Source organism: Dipodomys merriami, unplaced genomic scaffold (assembly GCF_024711535.1).
Source record: "Dipodomys merriami isolate MVZ:Mamm:240054 unplaced genomic scaffold, mDipMer1.0.p SCAF_130, whole genome shotgun sequence".
NCBI classification, from domain to species: Eukaryota; Metazoa; Chordata; class Mammalia; order Rodentia; family Heteromyidae; genus Dipodomys; species Dipodomys merriami.
In genome coordinates, this window is record NW_027202605.1 from 1,535,377 (window position 1) to 1,559,059 (window position 23,683).

Genomic DNA, 23,683 nt, shown 5'->3' on the forward strand with positions numbered 1-23,683 from the left:
ATTCTCAAGAAAGGAGCCCACATCATGTCTTCCTTACTTTATCTGAATCTGTGGAACAATAACTAAAATCTGGTTAAATTCAACAATGACAAGATGTAATATTAATAGCCACTATGTTTCTTAAGCACTTATATGCAAAAGGCTTTACCTAATTTGTGTGTGTGTGTGTGTGTGTGTGTGTGTGTGTGTGTGTGTGTGTGTGTGTGTGTGTGTGTGTGTGTGTGTGTGTGTGTGTGTGTGTGTGTGTGTGTGTGTGTGTGTGTGTGTCCCAATACTAAGGTTTGAACTCAGGGCCTGAGCACTGTCTCTTAGTTTTTTTTTTTTTTGTTGTTCAAGTCTGGTGCTCTACCCCTTAAACCATGGCTCCACTTTTCAGGCTTTTTGATAGTTAATTGGAAATAAGAATCTCACAGACTTTCTTGCCAAGCTACTAAGTGGCTAGGATTATAGGCATGAACTACTGGCCTGGATAATTTCTTTTTTTTCCTAAATATTTGGGAAATACTAGAGTTTGAACTCAGGACCTTATCATTGCCAGACTGGTACTCTACCATTTACTCTACCAGCCACTTTTTGCATTTTCAGGTGAGGATCATGCATTATGCCCCAGGCCAGCTTGGCTGCAGTTCTGTTTTTGCTTTATACCACTCTACTCAGTCATTGGTTGACATGGAGTCTCTCACAAGTTTTTTTTTTTCTCCTCAGCTGGCCTTAAAGATCCCCTGACCTCTACCTCTCAAATAACTAAGATTATAGGCTTCAGCCACCATGCTGGGCACACCAAATATTTTTATACTTGTAGTCATTCTTTCCTCCCAACTTGTGAGCTACATAACAGCATTTTTATCCTGATTTACTTTTATCCCTACTTTTTTTTTTTTTTTTTTTTTTGCCAGTTGTGGCGCCTGAACTCTGGGCCTGGGTGCTCTCTCTCAGCTCTTCAGCTCAAGGCTAGCTCTCTACCACTGGAGCCACAGTGTTACTTCCAGTTTTCTGGTGTTTTGTTGGAGAGAAGAGTCTCACAGACTTTGCTGCCTGGGCTGGCTTTTGAACCGTGATCCTCAGATCCCAGCCTCCTTAGTAGCTAGGATTATAGGCGTGAGCCACTGGTACCTGGTGTTTTTGTTTTGTTTTGTTTTGTTGTCAGTCCTGGAGCTTGAACTCAGGACATGGGCATTGTCCTGAGCTCTTTTGCTCAAGGCTAGTAGTCTACCACTGTAGCTACAGTGCCACTTCCAAAGTTGCTTTTGTTTTTGTTGTGTTTTGTTTGCATGCAGATATCTAATTAATCTAGCAGAGTTTACTGGAAAGACCCTTTTTTAAGTTGCAAAGATTTTGAGCACATTGGAAGGGTGAAATCAAATACGTGAAAATTTTGGGAGTACTAGAAAGTACTAGAAAGCCTGAGAAAGTAAGAGGACACAGGCCTATTTGCAGTACTTTAGGTGATGAATGCTCAGCTTTTTTTTTTTTTTATTGTGAACATACTGTACAGAGGGGTTACAATTACATGGGCAAGATAATGAGTACATTTCCTATCAAGCATTGGAATGCTCAGCTTTTTAATTGGTTGGGATGAGGGCTCTAAACTTTTTCCCGGGGTAATCTTGAACCTGTGATCCTTCAGAGCTTGGCCTTCTAGGTAGCTGGGATTACAGCTCACTGGTAGCTCTTTAGCACATTCAGTATGCTAATAACATAATGGCTAATTATATGGCTTCTTTGAATCTGCCATGCTTGGTATTATGACCTCTTGCAGTCAGACCCAAATCAGTTCCATTTGTGCTGGCAGCCCTTGACAGCCAGATAACATGGGGGAATGATGGAAATCACTTTAGGAAAATTATGCAAGTTGACAGTTATTCTCAACATGTTATTTGATTGCCTTTGGATACTCAGTAGTACCATCAGTTTGAGTGCATTGTAATTCTCAGTAGTGTTTATTGATTAAATGCAGTTAATTTATCAAGGTGAGTTTGGGCAGACTTCATCTGTACAGAAGGTCTAGTTTGAGCAGTTTCAGGCTCCTGTGGTCAAAAGAGGATGCCTGTGGTAAGACCCCACGTCCACCTTCCCTCTTTTTCTGAGCCCCCTTTCTCCTGACCCCTCTCCCCTTGGCCTAGAGTCCCCTGCGTGGCTCAATCTGGCTGCAGGGTGCAGCAGGATAAACAGGGTGCTGGTGGTGTACTAAGAATAGATAGGGCAGAAGGGAGAGGGGAGCTAGAGAAATCCCAGCTACCTCTTCCCTCAGAAGAAGAAGAAACAACCTTCAGAAAGCAGTGGACAGTTATTTAGATCAATGATCAGTGTCCACAGAAACCAGTGTTGTTGCATTAGATTTGTGATTGGGTCATCAAAAAAAAGCTTATTGTTCTTACTATTGCTATCATCATCGTTGTCATCATCATCATCATCATCATCATCATCATCATCATCATCATAGTTATTACTTTTTGACAGTACTAGGGCTTAAACTCAGAACTTCCTGTTTGTTTGATTAGTAGATGCTCTAACATTTGAGCCATGCCTCCAGTTCCAAAGGTTATTTTATTTCAACTCATGGCCTCTCACCCTCACTTGCCTTTTTCACTCAAGACTTGTGCTCTATCACATGAGCCAGGCCTCCCCTCCCATCTTCTATACTGGTTAATTGGAGATAAGAGTCTCACAGACTTTTCTGCTCAGGCTGGTTTTGAACCTGGATCCTCAGACCTCAGCCTCCTGAGTAGCTAGGATTACAAGTGTGAGTTCTCAGCACTTGGCTTCAAAGCTTATTCTTAATTAAGGAAAAAAGGTACCGATAATTTTCTCAATCCAGAAAGTCCAAAATACTTACACCTCACTTGAAGTTCAACTTGTATTGTTAGCTAAGACATGTTACTCTCAGGTCCATACATATCATTATGTATAGGTATGTATTATGGCAGTGGGTTCCATTTTGACTTTATTCGTGGTACATCCTTCCTTTCAGGTCTCAGGCTAAGACCTGTGGAGTTGCCCTCCACACCTCTCTTCCATGCCGCTCTTTCCATTTTCTCTGATGCCCATATCCCTTTCAGTCTTCTTCTCCCTGAGGTTTATTTTCTTTTATTTTTTCCCCCTCTCAAGGCTAGTGCTTTACTACTGGAGCCACAGCTCTACTTGTAGATTATTTATTTATTTATGTTGTTGTGGGGCTTGAACTCTGGGCCTGGGTGCTGTCCCTCAGCTCTTCAGCTCAAGGCGAGCACTCTACCACTTGAGCCACAGCGCCACTTCTGGTTTTCTGAGTAGTTTATTGGAGATAAATCTTACAGACTTTCCTGCCTGGGCTGGCTTTGAACGACGATCCTCAGATCTCAGCCTCCTTAATAGCTAGGATTACAGGCGTGAGCCACCAGTGACAGGCTCTAGAATTTTTTTGTACTTAAGTGAAGATATAAGTTTTACAGGGTTTCCTGCCCAGGCTGGCTTCAATCAGTGATCCTCAGATCTTAACCTCATGAATAGCCACTGAGCCTAGTGGCAATTCTATTTTTTTAAGATTGTAATTAGAAAGGTAATGTACAGAGTAACAGTTAAATAGGTCAGGTAAAGACTACATTTCTTTTCAGATAAAGTCACTCCTTCCCTTGCTATCTTCGTTTTTCCCTCCCACTTGGGTTTTTTGGTAGTTAACTGGATATAAAAGTCTCCCAGACTTTGCTGTCCAGGCTAGCTTTGAACTGTGATCCTCAAATATCAGTCTTCTGAGTAGCTAGGACTACAGGCATGAGCCTGAAAGAGGGATATCCTGAAAATTGTTCTATATTGGTTGCATCAGTACTCAGCCCCAAAGCAGGGCTGTGGGCCTGGATGGACTTAGGCAGTGAATGGCAGGCAGGTCATTCACTTGGAAGCATGTGCCCCTACTTAACCCTGACAGGCTCTCAGAATAGACAGGTGATGTAGAGCAAGAACCAGTGTGTGCCAGCTCGCCAGAAGCCCTAAGTCTAAGTCAACAACTATTTGATTGTTTTCATTATACTATGAACACTCTTTTTCTTTCCACAGAGACCATTTTTATTTTATTTTATTTTATCTCATTGATCTCAAGTTAGCTCTTATACATTACTGTTTATTATTACTGATATTGATATAAATATTAAAGTTCTTCTTCAAACATGTTTCTCTTGTTGGAGGAATCCTTGCCGTGAGATTGAAAGCATCTTCTGGAGCAGGATTGGAAAAGATAATTGGTTATTACTAAAAATGAAGGATGAGAAGTTTGAAAAATAGAACTAACAGACTACAAGTAACTAGGAAACATTTTCCATAGAGCAGAATCCCAGCCTTCTGGAGGCATGTCAGTGTGAGAATAGATCTTCAACCAGTTCACATGGTCACATGGGTGAGTCTCAGTGTTGCCACACAGATATTATTCCATGATTCCTATATGAAAGTCTCCTGTCTAATGGGCGTTCACAATCCCACAATTATGAAAGGTTACTATCTTCTTTCTTTCTATTTTACTTCATTCTTTGAATAGGGGTGCACCAGTGGCTCATGCCTGTAATCCTAGCTCCTCAGAAGGCTAAGATCTGAGGATTGCAGTTTGAAGCCAGCCCAGGCAGGGAAGTCTATAAGACACTTATCTCCAATTAACCACCAGAAAACTGGAAGTGGCACTGTGGCTCAAGTGATAGAGCATTTGCCTTGAGCTGAAGAGCTCAGGGACAGTGCCCAGGCCCAAAGTTGAAGCCTCACAATTGACAAAAAAATGAAAGAAAGAAAGGAAGAAAGAGAGAAAGAAAAAAGAAAGAGAAAGAAAAAGAAAGAAAAAGAAAGAGAAAGAAAGAAAGAAAGAAAGAAAAGAAAAGAAAAAATTCAACACTATCTTATCATCTGAGGAGTTCCCTGTCTCCCTCTGAATAGATCTGTTATTTAAGAAGCTTCCTGCCAGGAGCCAGTGCCTCACACCTGTAATCCTAACTAATCAGGAGGCTGAGATCTGAGGATCACAGTTTGAAGCCAGCTTGGGCAAGAAAGTCTGTGAGACTCTCATCTCCAATCAACCACCAAAAAAGCCATAAGTGAAGCTTTGGCTTAAGTGGTAGAGCACTAGCTTAGAGAAAAAAAATGCTTAAGAGTAGCACCTAGGCCAAGCCTGACCTTGAGTCCTAGGACCAGCCTGCCTGTGTGTGTGCACATGCACGCACACGTGCACATGTGCACACATACACACACACATACATACACAAGTGGCTTCCTGCTAGACTTGTCCATGTAGTCCCATGAAATGTCAAAATTGCCCCTCAGTCACCTATAGGTCCATTGGTTCAAGGTTGTCTATTTCAGATCCCACCCCTGCTTCTTTTCAGAGGTGAGTCTCTGTAGCACAACACAGCTGCCCATACTATTCTAGATGCTGCTTATGGTCCCAGGGCCTGCGTTCACACCTCCAAATGAAAAAATAAAACACGATCTGAGATCCTCTGCTGACAGTGAGGACCAGCTTTTCAGGCCTGGGCAGCTCCCTATGAATGATGGCAAATTGGAAGCCAGGCTGAGGATGGAAGTGAGGTGTAGAGGGCTTGGGTCCTTCTGAGGAAGAGCTGAGAATGGAGGAGGACAGAGAAACTGGAATAGAGAATCTACTTTCTGATGTTTCCTTGTAGTTCCTGGTCCACAGCATAACCTTTGCTAAATGCTAGGCCGTGTGTGTGTGTGTGTGTGTGTGTGTGTGTGTGTGTGTGTGTGTGTGTGTGTGTGTGTGTGTGTGTGTGTGTGTGTGTGTGTGTGTGTGTGTGTGTGTGTGTGTGTGTGTGTGTGTGTGTGTATTCTCATGTGCACATTCGGGGCTTGGACACTGTTCCTGAGTTTTCCTGCTCAAGGCTAGTGCTCTACGACTTGAACTACAGATCTACTTCTGGCCTGGAGATAAGAGTTTCAGGGATTTTTCTGTACAGGCTGGCTTCAAACCACAATCCTCAGATCATGACTTCCTGAGTAGCTAGGATTTACAGGTGCCTGGCTATTTTGTTTGTTTTAAGCTTTAGCAGCAACAATCAAAATGCCCAAATACTGCCCCTGTCCTTGTAGTGAACAGTCCCAAATAAAAGTTGCATATAAATAGCCTCCTGAGTAGCTAGGATTACAGGTGTGAGCCCTCAGGGACAAGCTGCTGTGCTGTATTTTCATCTGGTCCCCACCTGCCTTGGCCCCCTAGAGGTCTCACTGGGAACTGCAGGGAGGACCGGTTCCGATTTCTATTCATAGGCCTGACTGGTTTTCGAGATTCGGCTGGGCAGGTTCCACCTTCTCTTTCAGAGAGCAGTACATCTCTGAGGTGAGTCCAACTCCAGGGCTTCCTGATTCTGTCTGAGTCCATGACAGCCCAGCCCAGAGTCAGAGCCTCCTGGGTCAGACCCTGCTGCTTCTCCAACGGGGGGAATCCAGGTGCTGGGCAAAGCTGACATTTTGATGGAATGTGGCCACAGGCCCCTCATATGGCTCCAGATAGGAATCACTGTGGTGTTAGATGTTCCTGTGTATTTGCTCACTTGCTCCTCCTGCACACTTATCTCAGATGTAGATATTTCTTCCGCTAAGGGGCAATTCTGTCCCGCAACCCACAAAGCCTTCAGACTCCAGTCCCCAAGGTGTTCTGGGCTCTTCCCTGCTGCAGCCCATGTCACGTGTCACAGACACCAGGAAAGGAGCCTGGAACTCTGTGAGGCTGCAGGCATGAGACAGTGAGAGAGCTGGTGTACACAGTGTCAGGAAACTGACTCAGACTCCTGGCCCAGCACTTGCAACAAGCCCATCAGAGTTCAGTCTAGGGCTCAACTGACTCCACAACTCCCTTGTTTGAGGGACAAGGTTGGATTTCTACCTTACTCCACTGTGAATAGAGGCAAAGAAGGAGAGCAGACCCTCTGGGTCAGCCAGGCCTACAAAGGAGAACTGAATCCAGTGAGCACTTTCGTTGGAGTCTTTTGACAGATATCCACAGTAAAAGAAAGATTTCGGGGCTCGGAAGGCGGCTTAGTGGTAAAGCGCTTGCCTTGCATGCCTGAGGCCCTGGGTTGGATTTCTCAGCACCACATAAGCAGAAAAAAAAAGCTGGAAGTGGTGCTGTGGCTCAAGTGGTAGAGCACTAGCCTTGAGCTGAAGAGCTGAGGGACAGTGCCCAGGCCCAGAGCTCAGGCCCGCGACCGGACCAAAAAAAATAAAATAAAAATAAAAGAAACATTTCATCTGGGTGCCAGTGGCTCATGCCTATAATCCTAGCTACTCAGGAGGCTGAGATCTGAGGATTATGGTTTACAGCCAGCCGAGGTAGGAAAGTCCATGAGACTCTTATGTCTTATTAGTAATAAGGCAGAGGTGGAGCTGTGGCTCAAGTGGTACAGCACTGGCATTGAGAAAAAGGGCTCAAGGACAGCGGCAGGTCCCTAGGACCAGCACAAAAAAAACCCAAAACATTTCATGCAGGAATCAAGTATACACTTACACATGTGAAGGAAAGCTTGTACCACATGCTTTGCCTTTGCTCTACTTTTATCTATTCTATTGACTTATATTTTATTGTATTTTACACTTTATAGTTAACTTTAAAAAGTATTCATGGGGCTGGTGGTGTGCCTCAGTTGGTAGCTAATGAATGAAAGTGTCAGGTACTGAATTCAAGTCCTAGTCTCTGACTGAGAGGGAAAGACAAACAAGACAGAGACAGAGAGACAGAGACAGAGACAGAATGTTCATTATAGCCCATCATCTATATTTCATTATTTAAATGATACAAAATGAAAAGTGTGGGTAATGGAGAGGAGGAGTAAATATGATCAACATTCCTTACATACATGCATAAAATGTCACAATGCAACCATTATTTTGTACAACTAGTATGTAGTAATATAGATTTTTTTTAATCGGTCATGGGGCTTGAACTCTGGGCCTGAGTGCTGTCCCTCAGCTCTTCAGCTCAAGGTGCACGCTCTACCACTTGAGCTACAGTGTCACTTCCAGTTTTCTGGTGGTTTATTGGAGATAAGAGTTTCATGAACTTTCCTGCCTGGGCTGGCTTTGAACTGCGATCCTCAGATCTCAGCCTCCTGAGTAGCTAGGATTACAGGCGTGAGCCACTGGCGCCCACAATAATATAGATTTTTAAAATAATACTTATGGACTGGGAAGGTGGCCCATGAGCCCTGGGTTCGATTCCTCAGCACCACATAAACAGAAAAAAAGCCGGAAGTGGCACTGTGGCTCAAGTGATAGAGTGCTAGCCTTCAGCTGAAGAGCTGAGAGACAGTGCCCAGGCCCAGAGTTCAGGGCCCCACAACTAAAAAAAAAAATATTTATGACTGTTACGGTGATATCCAGAAACCTTCTCTATTCCCATAGTGGACATTGGGGGCAAGGATATCACTGGTTTTATACATTTTAAAATATTAGATTTTTAAATTTACCCAATCAATTCTATGTAGTTCTCTGAGAGCCAACTCTCCTGAACCCACAGAGCAGGAACCAGCCTGGACTCCTTATGAATCAAGATATAAAGGACTTTTGTGACTATAGACCTAATGTAGGCCCAAACCCTGGCTTTCTTGTTCATTTCATCATCAGGAAAGGCTAGGGGAAACTTAGTTTTCTGTTTTATTGCAATGTGATAAACCTCTCCATGACCACTTCATTAAAGTGATTTTACAGGATGTTAGTGCCTTATAGATAAATCATGTAGATAGAGTCAGACACGAAAGTCATTACAAACTGAGGCAGACATAAAGGTCATTAGATATGTCATTCTTAAAACCTAACCTGAGGTGGAGTGCTGGTGCTCACACCTGTCACCCTAGCTACTCAGGGGTAGCTAGGAACAGCAGTTTGAAGGCATGAGCAGGAAAGTCTGTGAGATTCCTATCTCCAATTAACTCCACATAATCACCAAAAAGCAGAAGTAGGGGGAAAGGAATAGGGGAGGGAAATAGGAGAAAATGATGGAGGGGGTAAGACTGTTCAAAAAGAAATGTACTCATTACCTTACTTCATAACTCTAATCCCTCTGTACATCATCTTTACAACAATTTTTTAAAGTCAGAACTAGAGCTGTGGCTCAAGTTGGTAGAGCACTAGGCTGAACTAAAAAGCTCAGGGACACTTCAAACCTCAGGACCAAGCACAGAAACACCCTCCCCCCTGCCACACACACACTAAAAGAACAAAACAAAACAAAAAAAACCTAAAACCTAACACCTAACTTGATATTCCTATTCTAAGTAGGCCAGATAAGCAACAATTGAGTTTTTGGAATATTCCAGAATATTCCAGATATTGTCTGTGGCCAGTTCAGATCTTGAGAATTTGTCCCCATGTGAAAAATAAAAAAGGTTCTAGGTTAGACTGGGCCCATGTGGGTGGCACATCCTACTCTTTCTCCAAGTTTGGTCCCCACTGGAACAATCAATGCTAGGAATATGTATGTAGATAAGAGGGGAGTGGGGTGCACTGGTGGGTTGGTAGGCTGGATGAGTTTGGTTCAACCAAAATATTGGAGTGGTAGGTGATGCCGAAGGCCTGCTGCTCACCTTCCACTAGCAGGGGCTATTAGCCAAGATGCCAGGGGGAACCCTTCACTTACTTGCTCCAGAAATGGGACTGCGATCAGACCTTACCCCTCCCCTGGAGAAAACTGCTGTTGTCAGTCAAGGGCAGGTTTTGTTGTCTGGAAGCTTCTAAAACTGAAATCCAGGTCCAGGTAGTTCAGGGTGGGGCGGGGAGGGGGAGGGCCAGAGATGAGCTTGTGGAGGCCTGGAGTCCCAGGAAGAGCCCCTCAGCAGCGTGGGACCTCCAGTGCACGCCTTAGGTTTCAGTGCCTATAAAGAACTTGCGTTTGGGATGCAATCAGCAACCAGCAACCACGTTGGGTTTTAAGGAAGAAGATGTGGTATCCCTTCCAACTCTACACTGCAGTCCACAACCCTAGACCAGAGTTGGGGACTCTTGAATCTGGCTTTGTTGCCTTCTTACTCACAGCCTCAATTAGGGGTATTACTGGTACTGAAACTGCGGGAGGGCCCGATCCACAGACCGCTGCCTTAATTGCTGCACTTGCTGTCTCTCTGTGGATGAAGCTGAACTGGGGGTCTCTGCCTGGCTTTGGTGGGGGGCTCACTGCTCTTTGCACTTTATTCAGTTCATATACATGAGCTTCCTTCCCCAGGGAACTCCTGGTTGGCAGGGGAGAGTGGGGGGGGGGAGAGGTGGGGGGTGGTGGTAAAGCACTGACATTCTAGAATGCCCTGCCACTAGTTTCTGTCTCTTTCTGATCTCATGTTCTTCAGAATTCAAGACACTCACAGTTGCTGGCTCACCTTCTTCCTCTCCACTTAGTAATTGTCTCTATCCTGGGTGATATCTATTCAGAGAAATATTCTATCCCAGCCTACCACTGTCCCTGAGCAGAGAGTAATGTGGCTACTGGGCCTGTGTCATTCGTTCACAAGATGGCTAGAACAATGCTGTTGTTACCAGGGGAGGCCGTGTGGTTACAGGACCCAAAGTGGAATCATATAAACTAGGAGGTCTTGAGCCAGGTGCTGGTGGTTCATGCATGTAATCCCAGCTACTTCAAGAGAGTGAGATCTGAGGATTGTGATTCAAAGCCAGCCCAGACAGAAAATTTCACTAGACTCTTATCTCCAAATAACTACCAAAAAATGCCAGAAGCAGAGGTGTGCTTCAAGTGATAGAGTGCTTGCTTTGAGCACAACAAAAACACATGAAGACTTGGAAGTTATGCTGTGGGTCATATGTGGTATAGCTGACTTCTGACTGTCCCTAGACTTCTTATTCCCCGACCCTCAGTCTCTAGGCTGCCAAGGATTCCTCCAGTATCTTCTCTCAGACTTCCCACTACAGGCTCAGAAATTCCTACACCACCCCTGTGCAGTTCACTTTTATACACAAATCTTGGATTCATACTGTGCTTCCTGAGCCACCAGGAAACATGAAGGTACCAGAATAGGTGTGGCCAGGTGGGAGAAAGGTGTGGCCACATCGGATCTGGGTGTGACCTTAGGGCCTGGGACCCTCCTAAGGTCAGATGGGAAGGCATGTGACCAAAGGTGGCCCAGGATGTGACCTAGCAGGAGGGGGAAGTGACTGTTTCCAAGTGTGCCAGTTACCCAGGTAACAGATACTGGGTAGAAACTTAGCCAAGAGGTGGGGAGTTGTCTGAACAGGGCCTGCATGGCCCTGAGCAGACCTTACAAATACTTCAGTTTCCAGACATAAACTTCCTCATAGTCTGTGAAGGAAAGGTGCCACCAATATACAGTAATAATTCCCTTGAATTGACTTGGCTTAATCAAATGTCTATGTGCCATGTCTAATAGGAAAAATTAAAAGTTTGTATTTACTTCCCTTAGTGTAAATACTTAGTATCAGTATCATGTGTCTACAAGCCAGTCGAAATTCATGGATGAAATAAATCAACATTAATTAAGCTACCATGTGGTTATTACAACAATGACATGTGCGTTTATCTTTCTTAGGCAAAAGAGGCAAGTTGGACTCCTGGTGGTTTGCCTTGACACTAGCCTTTACCCATGGAAACCCTGACCTGATTCCTGAGGGGAAGTCTGGCTCCTCTGCTCACTGCAGTGAGCCCGAGTGATTCATCCTGCAGAATGAAAAGCGGTTCTGTTCTGTATTGAGGTTACAGGAAACCAAAAATGGATTGATTTCCTCTTGCTGCTGTAACAAACTGCTTTAAGCTCAGTGGCTTCAAGTAACACAGCTCCAGTTCTGGCCCCAGAATGAAATCCAATATAAACCCTGAGACCCACAGCTCAGTGGAACTTTCTGGGTGATGAAGGAACCAATATAACTAGAAGGCCATGTGCCCTCATTCCATGGGGGAAGGGCATGGAAGCTTTGCACTCCCTCCAAGTCTTACCCTCTTCGTGTCCCTTGTCAATACAGCACTTTCCTGAGTTCTGTGAGCTGTTCTGAACATTGAACCTGAGCCCATTGATTTATGTATGTATGTACGTATGTGTATGTATTTGTATATGTGTGTATTTTTTTGTGCTGGTTCTAGGACTTGAACTCAGGGCCTGGGCACCTTCCATGAGCTTCTTTTGCTCAAGGTTGAGACACAACTCCATTTCCAGCTTTTTGGGTAGTTCATCGTAGGTAAGTATGTCATGGACTTTTTTGCTTGGGTTGATTCAAACCATGATCCTTAGGTCTCAGCTTCCTGAGTAGCTAGGACTTACAAGTGTTGTATCCCCAGTACCCATTCCCTTGTTTTATTCTTTCCTTCCTGTACAGAATCTCAAGTATTGCTTACAAATCCTCAGTAATGTACCATAATGCCATCAGAAATTTCAGAACTTTGCAAAAGGAACCAAGGACATAAAATTCACTGTCCATCCAATGGAAATATCAAGCTGGGCACTGGTGACTCACACCTGTAAACCTAGCTACTCACAAATCTGAGGTCTGGAATCTCAGTTCAAAGCCAGTCCAGGCAGGAAAATCTGAGAGATCTTATCTCTAATGAATCACTTAAAAAGCCAGAAGTGGAGCTGTGGCTCCATTGAGCACCAGCCTTGAGCAATAAAGCTGTAGGACAGTATCTAGTCCCTGAGTTCAAACCTCCATACCAACACACACACAGAGAATTAAAAAAAACTTCAAGAGTGGCTATCTCTGCCATTTGCCCAGGATTAGGCATACACGTTCTTTAAATTCTAGTTCAGATACTGCCTGGCATGAAGCCTTGGGTCTAGTTGGAGTGACCCCTCATCATTCACTAAGACCCCCTACCTGGGTTTCTGTGCCAAAACCATGGGAAAACTTTGCCCAGGTGCCATTCAGAAAGTTTTGATTCCTGGAAGTGGAAGAGAAGTTTGAGCAAGTTTGATTTCACCTTTCTGTTCCTGGAAACTCGATGCTCTCTCAACTTGGGCTCTGCCTTCTCTGCATTGGCAAGATTCGTGAAAGGGCAGGACAGAGCCAGAGATAAAAAGCCCTTCCCATAGGTACTCCAAAGAGGTCAGCCCCTTGTTTCTTTGCAGTGACCAACTGGATTACCAGGTGAGGACACATTTGTGTCCTGTGCCCAAGGCTACAAGGCACAATTCTCCAGACTTAGTATTTTCTCTGCTTCCCGTGGGCATAATCAGGAAGTCTATGCTAGTACCAGAAATCTTTTTTCACTAAGGAACTGATGATTGAGAAAAAATATTAAAAATGTAATTTTATTGTTATCATTATGATGTTTTACAGAGGGGTTGCTATTTCATAAGCCAGTTTATGAGTACATTTCTTTTTGGGCAATGTCACCCCTTCCTTTGATTTCCCCCAGTTGAGAAAAATATATTTATAATGCAGGCCTAAAAATATAAATTTTAGATCTGTAGGTCTGAGGTTTGGGAAGCCTGTATCTGTGATTTGGGTATGATGAACTGAAAAGACTGAGGGGTAAATTGAGTGAAGGATAGCTATAAATCATTAAGGGAATTTAAATATCTGGTCTGGGCTGGGAATGTGGCTTAGTAGTAGAGTGCTTACCTAGCATGTATGAAGCCCTGAGTTCGATTTCTCAGTACCAAATCATCAGAAAAGGCTGGAAGTGGTGCTGTGGTTCAAATGGTAGAGTGCAAGCCCTGAGCAAAAAGGAGCTCATGGACAATGCCCTGGCCCTGAGTTCAAGCCCCAGGACTGACAATAAATAAATATAGTTGGGACATTTTTCAGAAGATAGAGACAATCTAATTCCTCTGACATGAGCCATCCTCCATCTAAATACCTTTTGCTCAAAAAACAAAGGGCAGTATCCGATCATAAAAATACCATAGGGAAAGATACCGAAGAATTATGGAAGGGGTGACATTGATCACAGTGCATTATACTCATAACCTGACTTATAGAATTGAAACCCTTCTGCACAGCTACTTAAAAATAAATTTAAACATATATGTGTGTACTGGTTGCTCAAGGATTGAGGTTCAAAGCCAGCCTGGCCAGACAAATCTAAGAATCTTAATTACTTCAATCAACCAGTCAAAAACCAGAAGTAGAGGTATAGCTGAAGCAGTAGAGCATTAGCCCTGAGTGGATAAAAGTAAAGCAAGAGCACCAGGCCCTGAGTTCGAGCCCCAGTACTACCACATACACCCCCCCCCACAAATCCACTTATCTTCAAGACTAGATTTCACATCTTCCCACCAAATGGAGCACTTGGCCGTTGCCTCTTTGTAAATATCTCTGCACTTAAAGGGGCTTCATCTTGAATTCCAGCTCTGTTCTTTGCTAACTAGTACCCTGGATGTCTCCCAACATTTCAGTTTCTTTATCTTAATTTTAAGGTAAAAATAATTAAATGTCTTAGGCTGTTAGGACATAAAATATCCAAATATATCAAAGTCAACATATACTAGAGATAATTGTACACCAATATTTATTGGGGAGCTATTCATAACAATCAAGATATAGATCAGGCTAGGTGCCCATCAACAGATGAATGGATTAAGAAAATGTAGCATGGCGGAGGGGGGGGGAGGGGGGAGGGAGAGGGAGATGTTGGGGAGGTAGGGAGGGAAAGGATGGTGGGGGAAAAACAAAGGAGGAGGTAATAATGCTCGATAGGAAATGTACTCATTACCTTACTCTTGTAACGGTAACCCCTCTGTTCAGTATCTTTACAATACAAAATATATACTAAAAAGAAGAAAACGTAGCATGCTAACATAATGGGGTATTATTCAGCAGTAATGACATATGAAATTATGTTATTTGTAGGAAAATGAATGAAACTCATTTCATTTTAACATCATCATGATGTTAAAATAAGCCAGACTCAGAAAGAAAAATGTCACGTCTTCTCATATGTAAAATCTAGATTGATGAGTATGATGAAAAGATATGATCCTAACTGAGGGACCATTTTGGGGAGGGAGAAAGGGCCAGCCAAGGAGGAAAGGGAGACATGGAAACAGGCTGTAATTAATCTATAAGAAAACTTTCAAAATTAAGCTTTGGGGGTAGTTTTAGACTAGTACATCCTGAAATAAGTTACTGCTAAAGCAGGAAAAGAAGACACAACCATTCACTTACTGGTTTGTGGCAACAGTGATTAGGAAAACAGGACTACTGGGTATCCTAAACTATTGTAAAGAAAACCACATAGAGCCATGCTCATGGCTACTACAGCCTCTCCTGACCCCAGGGAAAAGTTAGTAGAAATCAGAACAAACTTCTTATCCTATGACAGTCTACTCAGTTCCTGTACTAAGACGGCCATCTGTAGGTCACCAGATGGAAAAAGTTAGTATTCCCTCCAAAAGGGTCTCAAAAGAGCCTTCTGAACCACAGTCTCTTAATGACCTGAATTAAGGTTTGTTTCCCTTCCCAAGCTGCATATCAATATGCTAAGGGCTCAAGAGAAATGGACAAAGACTTTCCAATACTCACATAAAACATATACTATACCTCAGTAATTCAATGACAAATCATAAAATGCATGTCTTGAATTTCTATTTTTAAAAGGAAATGAAAACACATACACTGAGTCTGAACGCATCAGGGAGTGAGTGGTTTGGTTGCTGAGCTGTTGAATGGACTCCTGGGCATGGGAGCCCAATGTCTTGGATGCTAGAGGTGGGCGTGGGGTTCTTCCACAGCATTGCAAAACAATGGCCATAAACTTCTATGATGTCACAGCCACCTTTGCCATGGCAGCAGATAGGTGTTAGGCACTGATCTCGCTCTGAGGTGGACTCAACTACACAGAGAGGGACAACGAATGAGAGGAAGTGATTGCTAACCACCAGACCACAACCTGATGAGCTGTCCTGACTGGATGCTAAGGTTACTTGAGCTGGAGCAAGCTCATCTCCATGCAAGATTCCTGAGCACTAAGGACTAGGCACTATTGCAGGGATGGATGCTTCATGGACATATGGCAGGCTAGAAGCACCAACAGAGCTACTGACCTGGAGAACAATGCTCAACTAATAACAAGAGAATTGAAAAATAAATAGCCCAGCTTCTTCACCTTCAGGGAACAATTCTCAGGCCGTGAGAGATTCTCATGGTAATGCCAATTGCGGTAACACACTTCTCTTTCCACTCCTTACTTTCCTGGGACCACTTCCAAATTTTTTTTTACATACATAAAAATCTTTGTTTCTGGAAGTCCTTCTGGGGAAACCTAATCTAAGACATCTTATGATCTTGAGAATAAAAGCCAGTGGGGAGTGGAATCTAGAAATTCTATATCCTTGATGCTATGTGTTAGGCTCGTTTATAACTAGACTTCCTTGGAGAAGAATACATCTCATTATTGTAAACCACTGTCATTTTAAAGTTTTCTTTCCTTTTTTATTTAAGATAGGGTTTCCTATGTAGCTAGCCCAGGTTATATATATATATAATCTCCCCCCAACACTGGCTTTGAACACAAGATCTTCCTGCCTGAGCATTCTAAGTGTATAAATACAGGTGTGTACTACCATGTTTGACTGCAATTAGGTTTTTATGGTGTACAGCCAAATGTAGTTCTGAGAGGTGTGGAGGAACTTTTTTTTTTTTTTTTTTTTTGCCAGTCCTGGGGCTTGAACTCAGGGCCTGGGCGCTGTTCTTGAGTTTCTCCTGATCAAAGCTAGTACTCTATCCCTTGACCACAGCACCACTTGCAGCCTTTTCTGTTTATGTGGTACAGAATAATCAAACCCAGGGCTTCATGCATGCTAAACACACACAGTACCACTAAGCCATCTTCCCAGCCCATATATGGAGACACTTTTGAGCTGACTACACATGCAATTAATCATTAGCTGGACATCACTGTGTAACTAGCTACTTAACACTGCACAGTGTCCAGTGTTTTCTTCCATGTTACCATATCTGATCCTCATGTTAATTCTATAAAGTATTGTCAACTCTGTTTTACTGAAGCTCATGCTGTGTCACCATTATAATGATGGCATCAGGACACCAAGATCTTCTGACAGGGGCTGGACTGCTTTCTAGAGCTTACAGTATTTAATAGTGTCACTCTTCTTACCAGCTTTTTTTTTTTTTTTTTTTGCCAGTGCTGAGACTTGAACTCTTGGCTTGGGTGCTATCCCTGAGCTTACTTTGCTCAAGGTTAGCACTCTACCATTTGAGCCACAGTGCCACTTTTGGCTTTTTCTGTGATTAGAGATGAGTCTCACGGATTTTCCTGACTGGGCTGGTTTCAAACTGATCTCAGCCTCCTGAGTAGTTAGGATTACAGGTGTGAGCCATTGGATCCTATTACCAACATTCACACCTATGGAACTGCATCCTACCTTCACAGATACCTTTCGGGCTGCCAAGGTTCATAATAAACTTCATACAGAAATATGTATGCACCCCCCCAAAAAAAATAACCCCATGTACTAAATCCTATTACCACTAGGCCTGTGACGAGTCCCTCACTGAGTATTTACTCAAAAGTGGGACACTGTAGTGTTTGGGTCCAAAGCAGACATCTATTATCTGCAGGTTCGATGTGGACAAGAAATTCATTTCAGTATTGCTCAGAGCACCCAAATTGCATAGGTGCTTAATATATGTTGAAGTGGGTAAGCCAAGGTAGAAACCCAGGTGGAATTAAATGCACTTGTGTTTAAAATCATTAACATCGTAAGAAATGTACGCATTATCCTGCCCATGTAATTGTAACCCCTCTGTACAGTATGTTCACAAATAAAATAAAATTAAATTTAAAAAAATAAATAAAATAAAATAAAATATGAAAAAAAGAAAGTAAAAAAAATACCTTTGCCAAAAACATATAGAATCTCCACTCTTAAACAAAAACAGGTACTAAGAATAGAATAAAAAAAATAAAAAAAAATAAAATCATTAACATCCAATTCCCTCACATGTAAATATACACTCTATAGAAGTTCTGACAAGTGAATACACTTCACTGAATGTTTAATAAATGCCATTCAAGTCCAACATTTTCCTTTAAAAAAAGAGACAAAATTATAATGTAAGTTGTTTATTAAAATGGTAACATTTAAACATTCTCTGAACTGTATCAAGGAATGCCCATTTACTTTTGTGAAATGTGTTGATAACCTAGAAGTTTCTGTACAAGGCTGAGCATTTTCAACATTCCTGGCATAGATGAGGAAAGATTCCTATTGGTGACTCAGGAAATACAATTGCTGGTGTGTGTAGACAAGGTCAGCACCCAGGAGTTGGGCTGTAGGCAAAACATGCAGTAACTTCTGAAACACTCTGGAACTCATCTGATCTAGGGTGAAATCTCAGGCCAGGGTATAGAGGACAGATCATGGGGCTCACTGGGCTGCAAGACTCAAGGGAAAATACTGTACAGATGGGGATTTGACCTAAAAACAGATGTGAAGTGAAGCAAGGAAGCACAGAGATGTCTTCTCACAATCATCCCAGGTTGGTACCTCTGAAGCCTGACTCAAGAAGTAAGTTCTAAAGCCAGGTGTAGTGGCAAACACTGCTAACTCAGCATGTGAGAGGCTATGCTGGAAGAATCTTGAATTCAAGGCCAGTTTGGTCTACATAGTGAGACCCTGTCTTGAAAGAATAAGAGGGAGGGATTAAAGAGTAAAGAAGGAAGGTGTGGAGAGCTTAGAGATGTGGCTCAGTTAGTAGATAGTTAGCCAATGAGTGAAAGCATCAGGTACTGAGTTTAAGTCCTGACACTACCACCAGCCCCTCCACACCCCCCCAAAAACCCCAAAGAAGCCATTATAATAGGTGCATCTCTGAGGACAGGCAGTTATCAAACTGATCATAAACATAGGAGAGTCTGTGTATAAGGTATCTATGAAGATAATTGTCAAATTTTGGGAAATTTATTTCACAAAACTATTTTACTTAAGAATGTTTTTTGGTTCTCCTATGACAATACAAAGTTTATGTATGAGATTAATAGACATAGTAAATACATTTTATTGGGAGCAGGCATTTGTTTATTATAAAATTTAACAAGATAAAACATAATTACACCAGTTCCTGTCAAAAGACTGTAGTTCAGAAGTCAAATTCAAAGATCAAGGCTTTTATAAAAAGATGAAACTGCCAATTACATATGAAGAGAATTGGTTAAATGTTTCTAAGTGGTTTTTCCCTGTCCCCTTCTAAAAATCTAGCTTCATAGCTAGGTGCTGGTAGCTTTGCCTGGATTCCTAGCTACCCAGGAGGCTGAGATTTGAGGATTGAGGTTCAAAGCCAGCCTGGGCAGAAAAATCTGGGAGTCTTTTACATGAAGTTAACCACCAAAAAGCTGGAAATGGAACTCAAGTGGTAGAGGACAAGCCTTGAGCACAAAAGCTCAAAGACAGCACCCAGGTCCTGAGTTCAAGCCCCAGTAATGGCACCAAAGAACAAATGAACAAAAATATAGCTTTACAACGTAATATTGAATTCTTACTTACTGGCACTATAACCTGGAAGACATCATCATTTAGGTTACGTGTGTGTGTGTGTGTGTGTGTGTGTGTGTGTGTGTGTATGTGTTTCTGAGGCTTGAACCCATGGCCTTAAGCTTGACAGGGAAGCATTCTACACCATTGAGTAATATCCCCATCCCCCACCTTTTCTGAGACAAAAAAAGGTCTGTGTTATATAGCTTAGGCTGACCTTGAACCTACTCCAAGAGGCAAGATTATAAGCATGTACCACCTATATCCAGCACCTACAATTATGTTTCTAAAACCAACTTATGCAGTAGCCTACACTTAATTACAATACTATTTGTGCAAGCTTACAGATTGTTTTCAGTAGTTTTGTTTCTGTTTTTTCTACAGTTCTGTAGTTCTGTGTTCTACTTTAGGGTTCTAAACACTAACATCCCTTACAACAAGAAGAAAAAACTCTTTAATGTAACAAGCTTCAAAGCTAGGAAAGGACCTCAAACCTGCTAGATAAGGGCAGGAATGGAGTTCAGTAACTGAAAATCTGAGGGACATTCAGGAGACTTCCCACAACAAGATATTTTAAAGATTTCTCATTACTATTTTAAGAGAAACATTGTGGAGAAGAAAATAAAGTGTTCTGTGCTCTAGGATATGCTAAAGAGCCCTTGTTCTCATAGCTGAGTGTATGAAAACAGTTTTCCTTACAGAAATACATGTCTAAGAGCCAAGGCAAGCTTTGGTGAAATGATTGGTAGCTCTTGTTTGGCTCTAGACATTTCCATGGAAACAGCCTGATACGGAAAAGGCAGTATCATAATCTTCTGTGGAAGCTCATGCTGTCCAGAGCAGAGGTATCACTGGGAGTCTGGACAATGAGACACACAAGTTCTATTGGTTACAATTTGTTTGGCCTGTCTTCTTCTCAAACTAAAATTCTAATAAAACCTCCTCCCAGCATTCTCCCCAGGAACCTCTAGTTTAATGCTTCAACAACCAGGAACCAAATAAAGAAATATGAAGCGCTGAATGGAGCTCCACAGCCGAGTTCTTAAAATTCTATGGCACCAATCTTCCTGAAGCTGAACAAACTATTTTGGAGAGTATTTACAAGTCCATGATATCAGTTCTCAGCCAGACAAGGAATGTCATCGGAAGTGTTTATGACATAGAGCTGCACTGGGTGGCCTCATCCATCATTTTTCTCTTTTATGTCTAGGTTATTTATGTGTGTATTTTACCACAAGAACAGGCCAAACACATTTAGCTCATCTTATTTCAGGTAAGTGCTTCTCAGAGAGCCCATAAAAGCAGTCCCACCTCAAAATTGTGCTTCTGAAGCCCACTCAAACCATTACCATATAAGGAAAACAAGCAAAGACAGAGAGGCATGCGACCATTAGCACCATTTTAAGGCCACAAAGGGCAAGAGTGTTGACAGAAGTCTGAAAAGGAATATAGGGTGTATCCTAGAATGGGATCCCAAACATACAACCCACTTGTGGAGTCCAGTATTACATTTTTTTGAAAAAAAGTCTTTACAGAACATCAAAATCCATGATATATCAGAGGCAAAAGATTTGACATTGTTCTAAAAGCATTCTAAAAGCATCAATGACATTCTTTCTGAGGAACAGACTGCTCATTTGTGGAGATCATCGTCAGCCTTAGAGAACTACATGATGTCTCAGGAAGGTAAAAAGACGTTATTTACTCCCTCAAAGTAGTAATTTATGCATGCAAAGTAGTGTGTAACGAGTTTTTCTCTCTACTCTCTGTATGCTATAACAGTCATGCTCCATCAAGATTACACCTCCACATGGCAGACCATTGAAAAAATATCTATACCTGTGCGCTATGCATGGTAGATTAAACTACAACACAAAACGAAGTCTCAGCTTGGTCCTTTCTAAAATGGACTAAAACTCTAGGGAAAATTTTACTCAGAGATATGCTAAAGATTTTTATGGTTTGAAGATGACAAGAAGTTAATAGCCTAGAAACCAACTTTAGATCTCATCTAATTTAAATATTTCATCTTACTTCTGGGAAAGCTCAGGTGTCAACAGAAGTGTTAACCTTTCACCTGGAGAATTGTGACTCTTTTTCCCTCCAACATGTTTATTGCTCAGGTTCCTTTAAATCTTAATATATGTTGCTCAAGAAAAATGACTAAGAAATATCAGCAAAGATGCCACAGTTTTACAAAGAGTTTTGGCAATTCATACTCGGATGTGCTTAATATTAGAGGGGGAAATAATCTGTCACTTTTTGGTTAAAAAAAGAGTAATTTCTTTCAAGAAATAGGTTCTTTCCTGAGCCACTGTGGTTGGTATGGAGTTGCCTCACAGCTGGGAGTGTTCGTATGTTCCATCTTTGTGATTCAAGCTGGATTCTGCAGACTCTGTTTCATCAGGGGGGCTAAAGTGGCTGCTATCTTGAGAATCTGTGCCAATACTTTTGGTCTCTGACTGGAGGTGGACGGACACCTGGACTGCTATTTCTTGGCCTTGTTCATTGAGAGAGCCATCATCTGAATCTCCTCCCGGTGAAGTACTCCGCCCCATCTCTGGGTTGATCACATAGATGCCCCCTTGAGCATCCAAGGCAGGTCTCTCTTTAATTCTTTCGCCCATGTCATCAGGGTCATCCACTCGCACAGCTTCAAACATCTCCTCGACAAAGGCCCGGCAATTGAGAATAAGAGGTGGGAGGGGAACGCTTCTAGCCAGCTCTTCAATATAGCGAGCAAACTCCATGGTCTTAAACTGAGTGACTTTGGCGAGCTCCAGAGTCTTGGCAGAGGTGATGATGGGGATACGTTTGGCAATCTCAAAGGCCTTCTGGAGTTTCTCGGCCCCTTCAGTCCTGAAGAATTCATTGATGGCCTTCTCGGTCTTGCGAAGATGGCTGCTCATCATGCACAGCCGTGTGACATTCAGGATGAGAGTGATGGTGAAGGCAATCAGGCAAACGATCATGTAGTAGATGCTCATGTCTCCAGAGGTGAAGATCACTCGGAGGGTGACAGAGTAGGAGGCACGTGTTGGAGAGGTGACAAAACATGTGTACAGCCCACGATCATCAAAGGCTATGTTGGTGATATTTAGAAACTGATCAGAAACCAGCCATTTTCCACCTGATAAATCCAACAGAAATTAAAAAATATATATACCATAAAAAAATCAATGAACATGCTAATGGCCTCTTCAATGTCTTTACAAAAGCCATGACTGACCAAAAATAAAGGGAGACAAGTATGTCCAAACAGTACTCATGAGTAATCTTTCCTGCCTGTACAGATACTAAGAAATACCTCAGAAATATAAAGCATATATTAAATATACTTCAGATATATAAAACAATGGTCATTTCTGGAATGAAAGGTTTATAATTTATTTCTATTTAATTGTGCTGGCTTGCTCATTTTTCGTAATGAACTTCTAGTAACGACGTTATTTTTTTTAAATAATGAACAATTTTATGCATCTGTTCAATTACAATTAACGAACTGGGGCATACTTTGCACATGTTAACTTGCTTTACTAGGAAATGTTTGTTGATAGTATTATCTTGATTTTCTGGCAAAGTAACTGAGGCACGAGCCTAACAATATATTTTACATGTCAAGGTAAATCAACAATTTGGCAAAGGGAATCAATTTGCCCTTCAAATGCTTAGGCATCTGTTTTGTCTGTTTCCCCCTCCCTCCAAGACTGGGAATAAAACTCTATCTGATGTTTTTGCTCACTGGCTGGCATTCTACTACTTGAGCCATGCTTCCAATTCTAGGCATCAATTTTAAATCTAAGACCTGTTCCTTCTCTTCCATATATAAGGGTATTGTCATTCATGTATACCAAGTATAAACATATATGAGTAAACAAAGCACACTGAGCACCCACAATGACTCAACATCCTTCAATTAACTTGCCTCTGTCTGTATAGTTCCCAGCTTTGGGGTAAATTACCAGAGACTCTGCTCTAACCACAAAACCACTGAAAGACTGGGTAGCATGGGCTAGGATGTGGTATGGGTGTGCACCCCAATGCCCAGCGATGTCCAAGGAGAGGATAGATGAGTTAAGTACCCCTGAGTCCCTAATCTTCAAAAATGCTTTCATCAGTTGGGTGCCCTGTGACTCACGCCTGTAATCCTAGCTACTCAGGAGGATGATATATGAGGATCATGGTTCAAAGTCAGCCTGGACTGGAAATTCTGTGAAACTTTTTTTTTCTTTTTGGCCAGTCTGGGGGCTTGAACTTAGGGCTTGGGC

General features: G+C 42.3%; 1 protein-coding gene across 2 annotated transcripts in view; it reads right to left on the reverse strand.

The window, feature by feature from the left end:
* Positions 1–3,594: 3,594 nt before the first annotated feature.
* The window catches only part of LOC138824968 (microfibril-associated glycoprotein 3-like), a 35,245-nt gene continuing 15,156 nt past the window's right edge, over positions 3,595–23,683 (reverse strand). The window contains exons 3-4 of one of the 2 annotated variants that reach the window (XM_070019363.1): positions 15,537–22,497; positions 3,595–4,190 (exon numbers count right to left, since the gene is read on the reverse strand). In XM_070019363.1, coding sequence (XP_069875464.1) covers positions 21,752–22,497 — 746 coding nt within the window. In that variant the 3' untranslated portion in view covers positions 3,595–4,190; positions 15,537–21,751. Of the gene's footprint in view, positions 4,191–15,536; positions 22,546–23,683 lie in introns of both variants that reach the window. The other variant, XM_070019362.1, reaches the window with a different exon arrangement.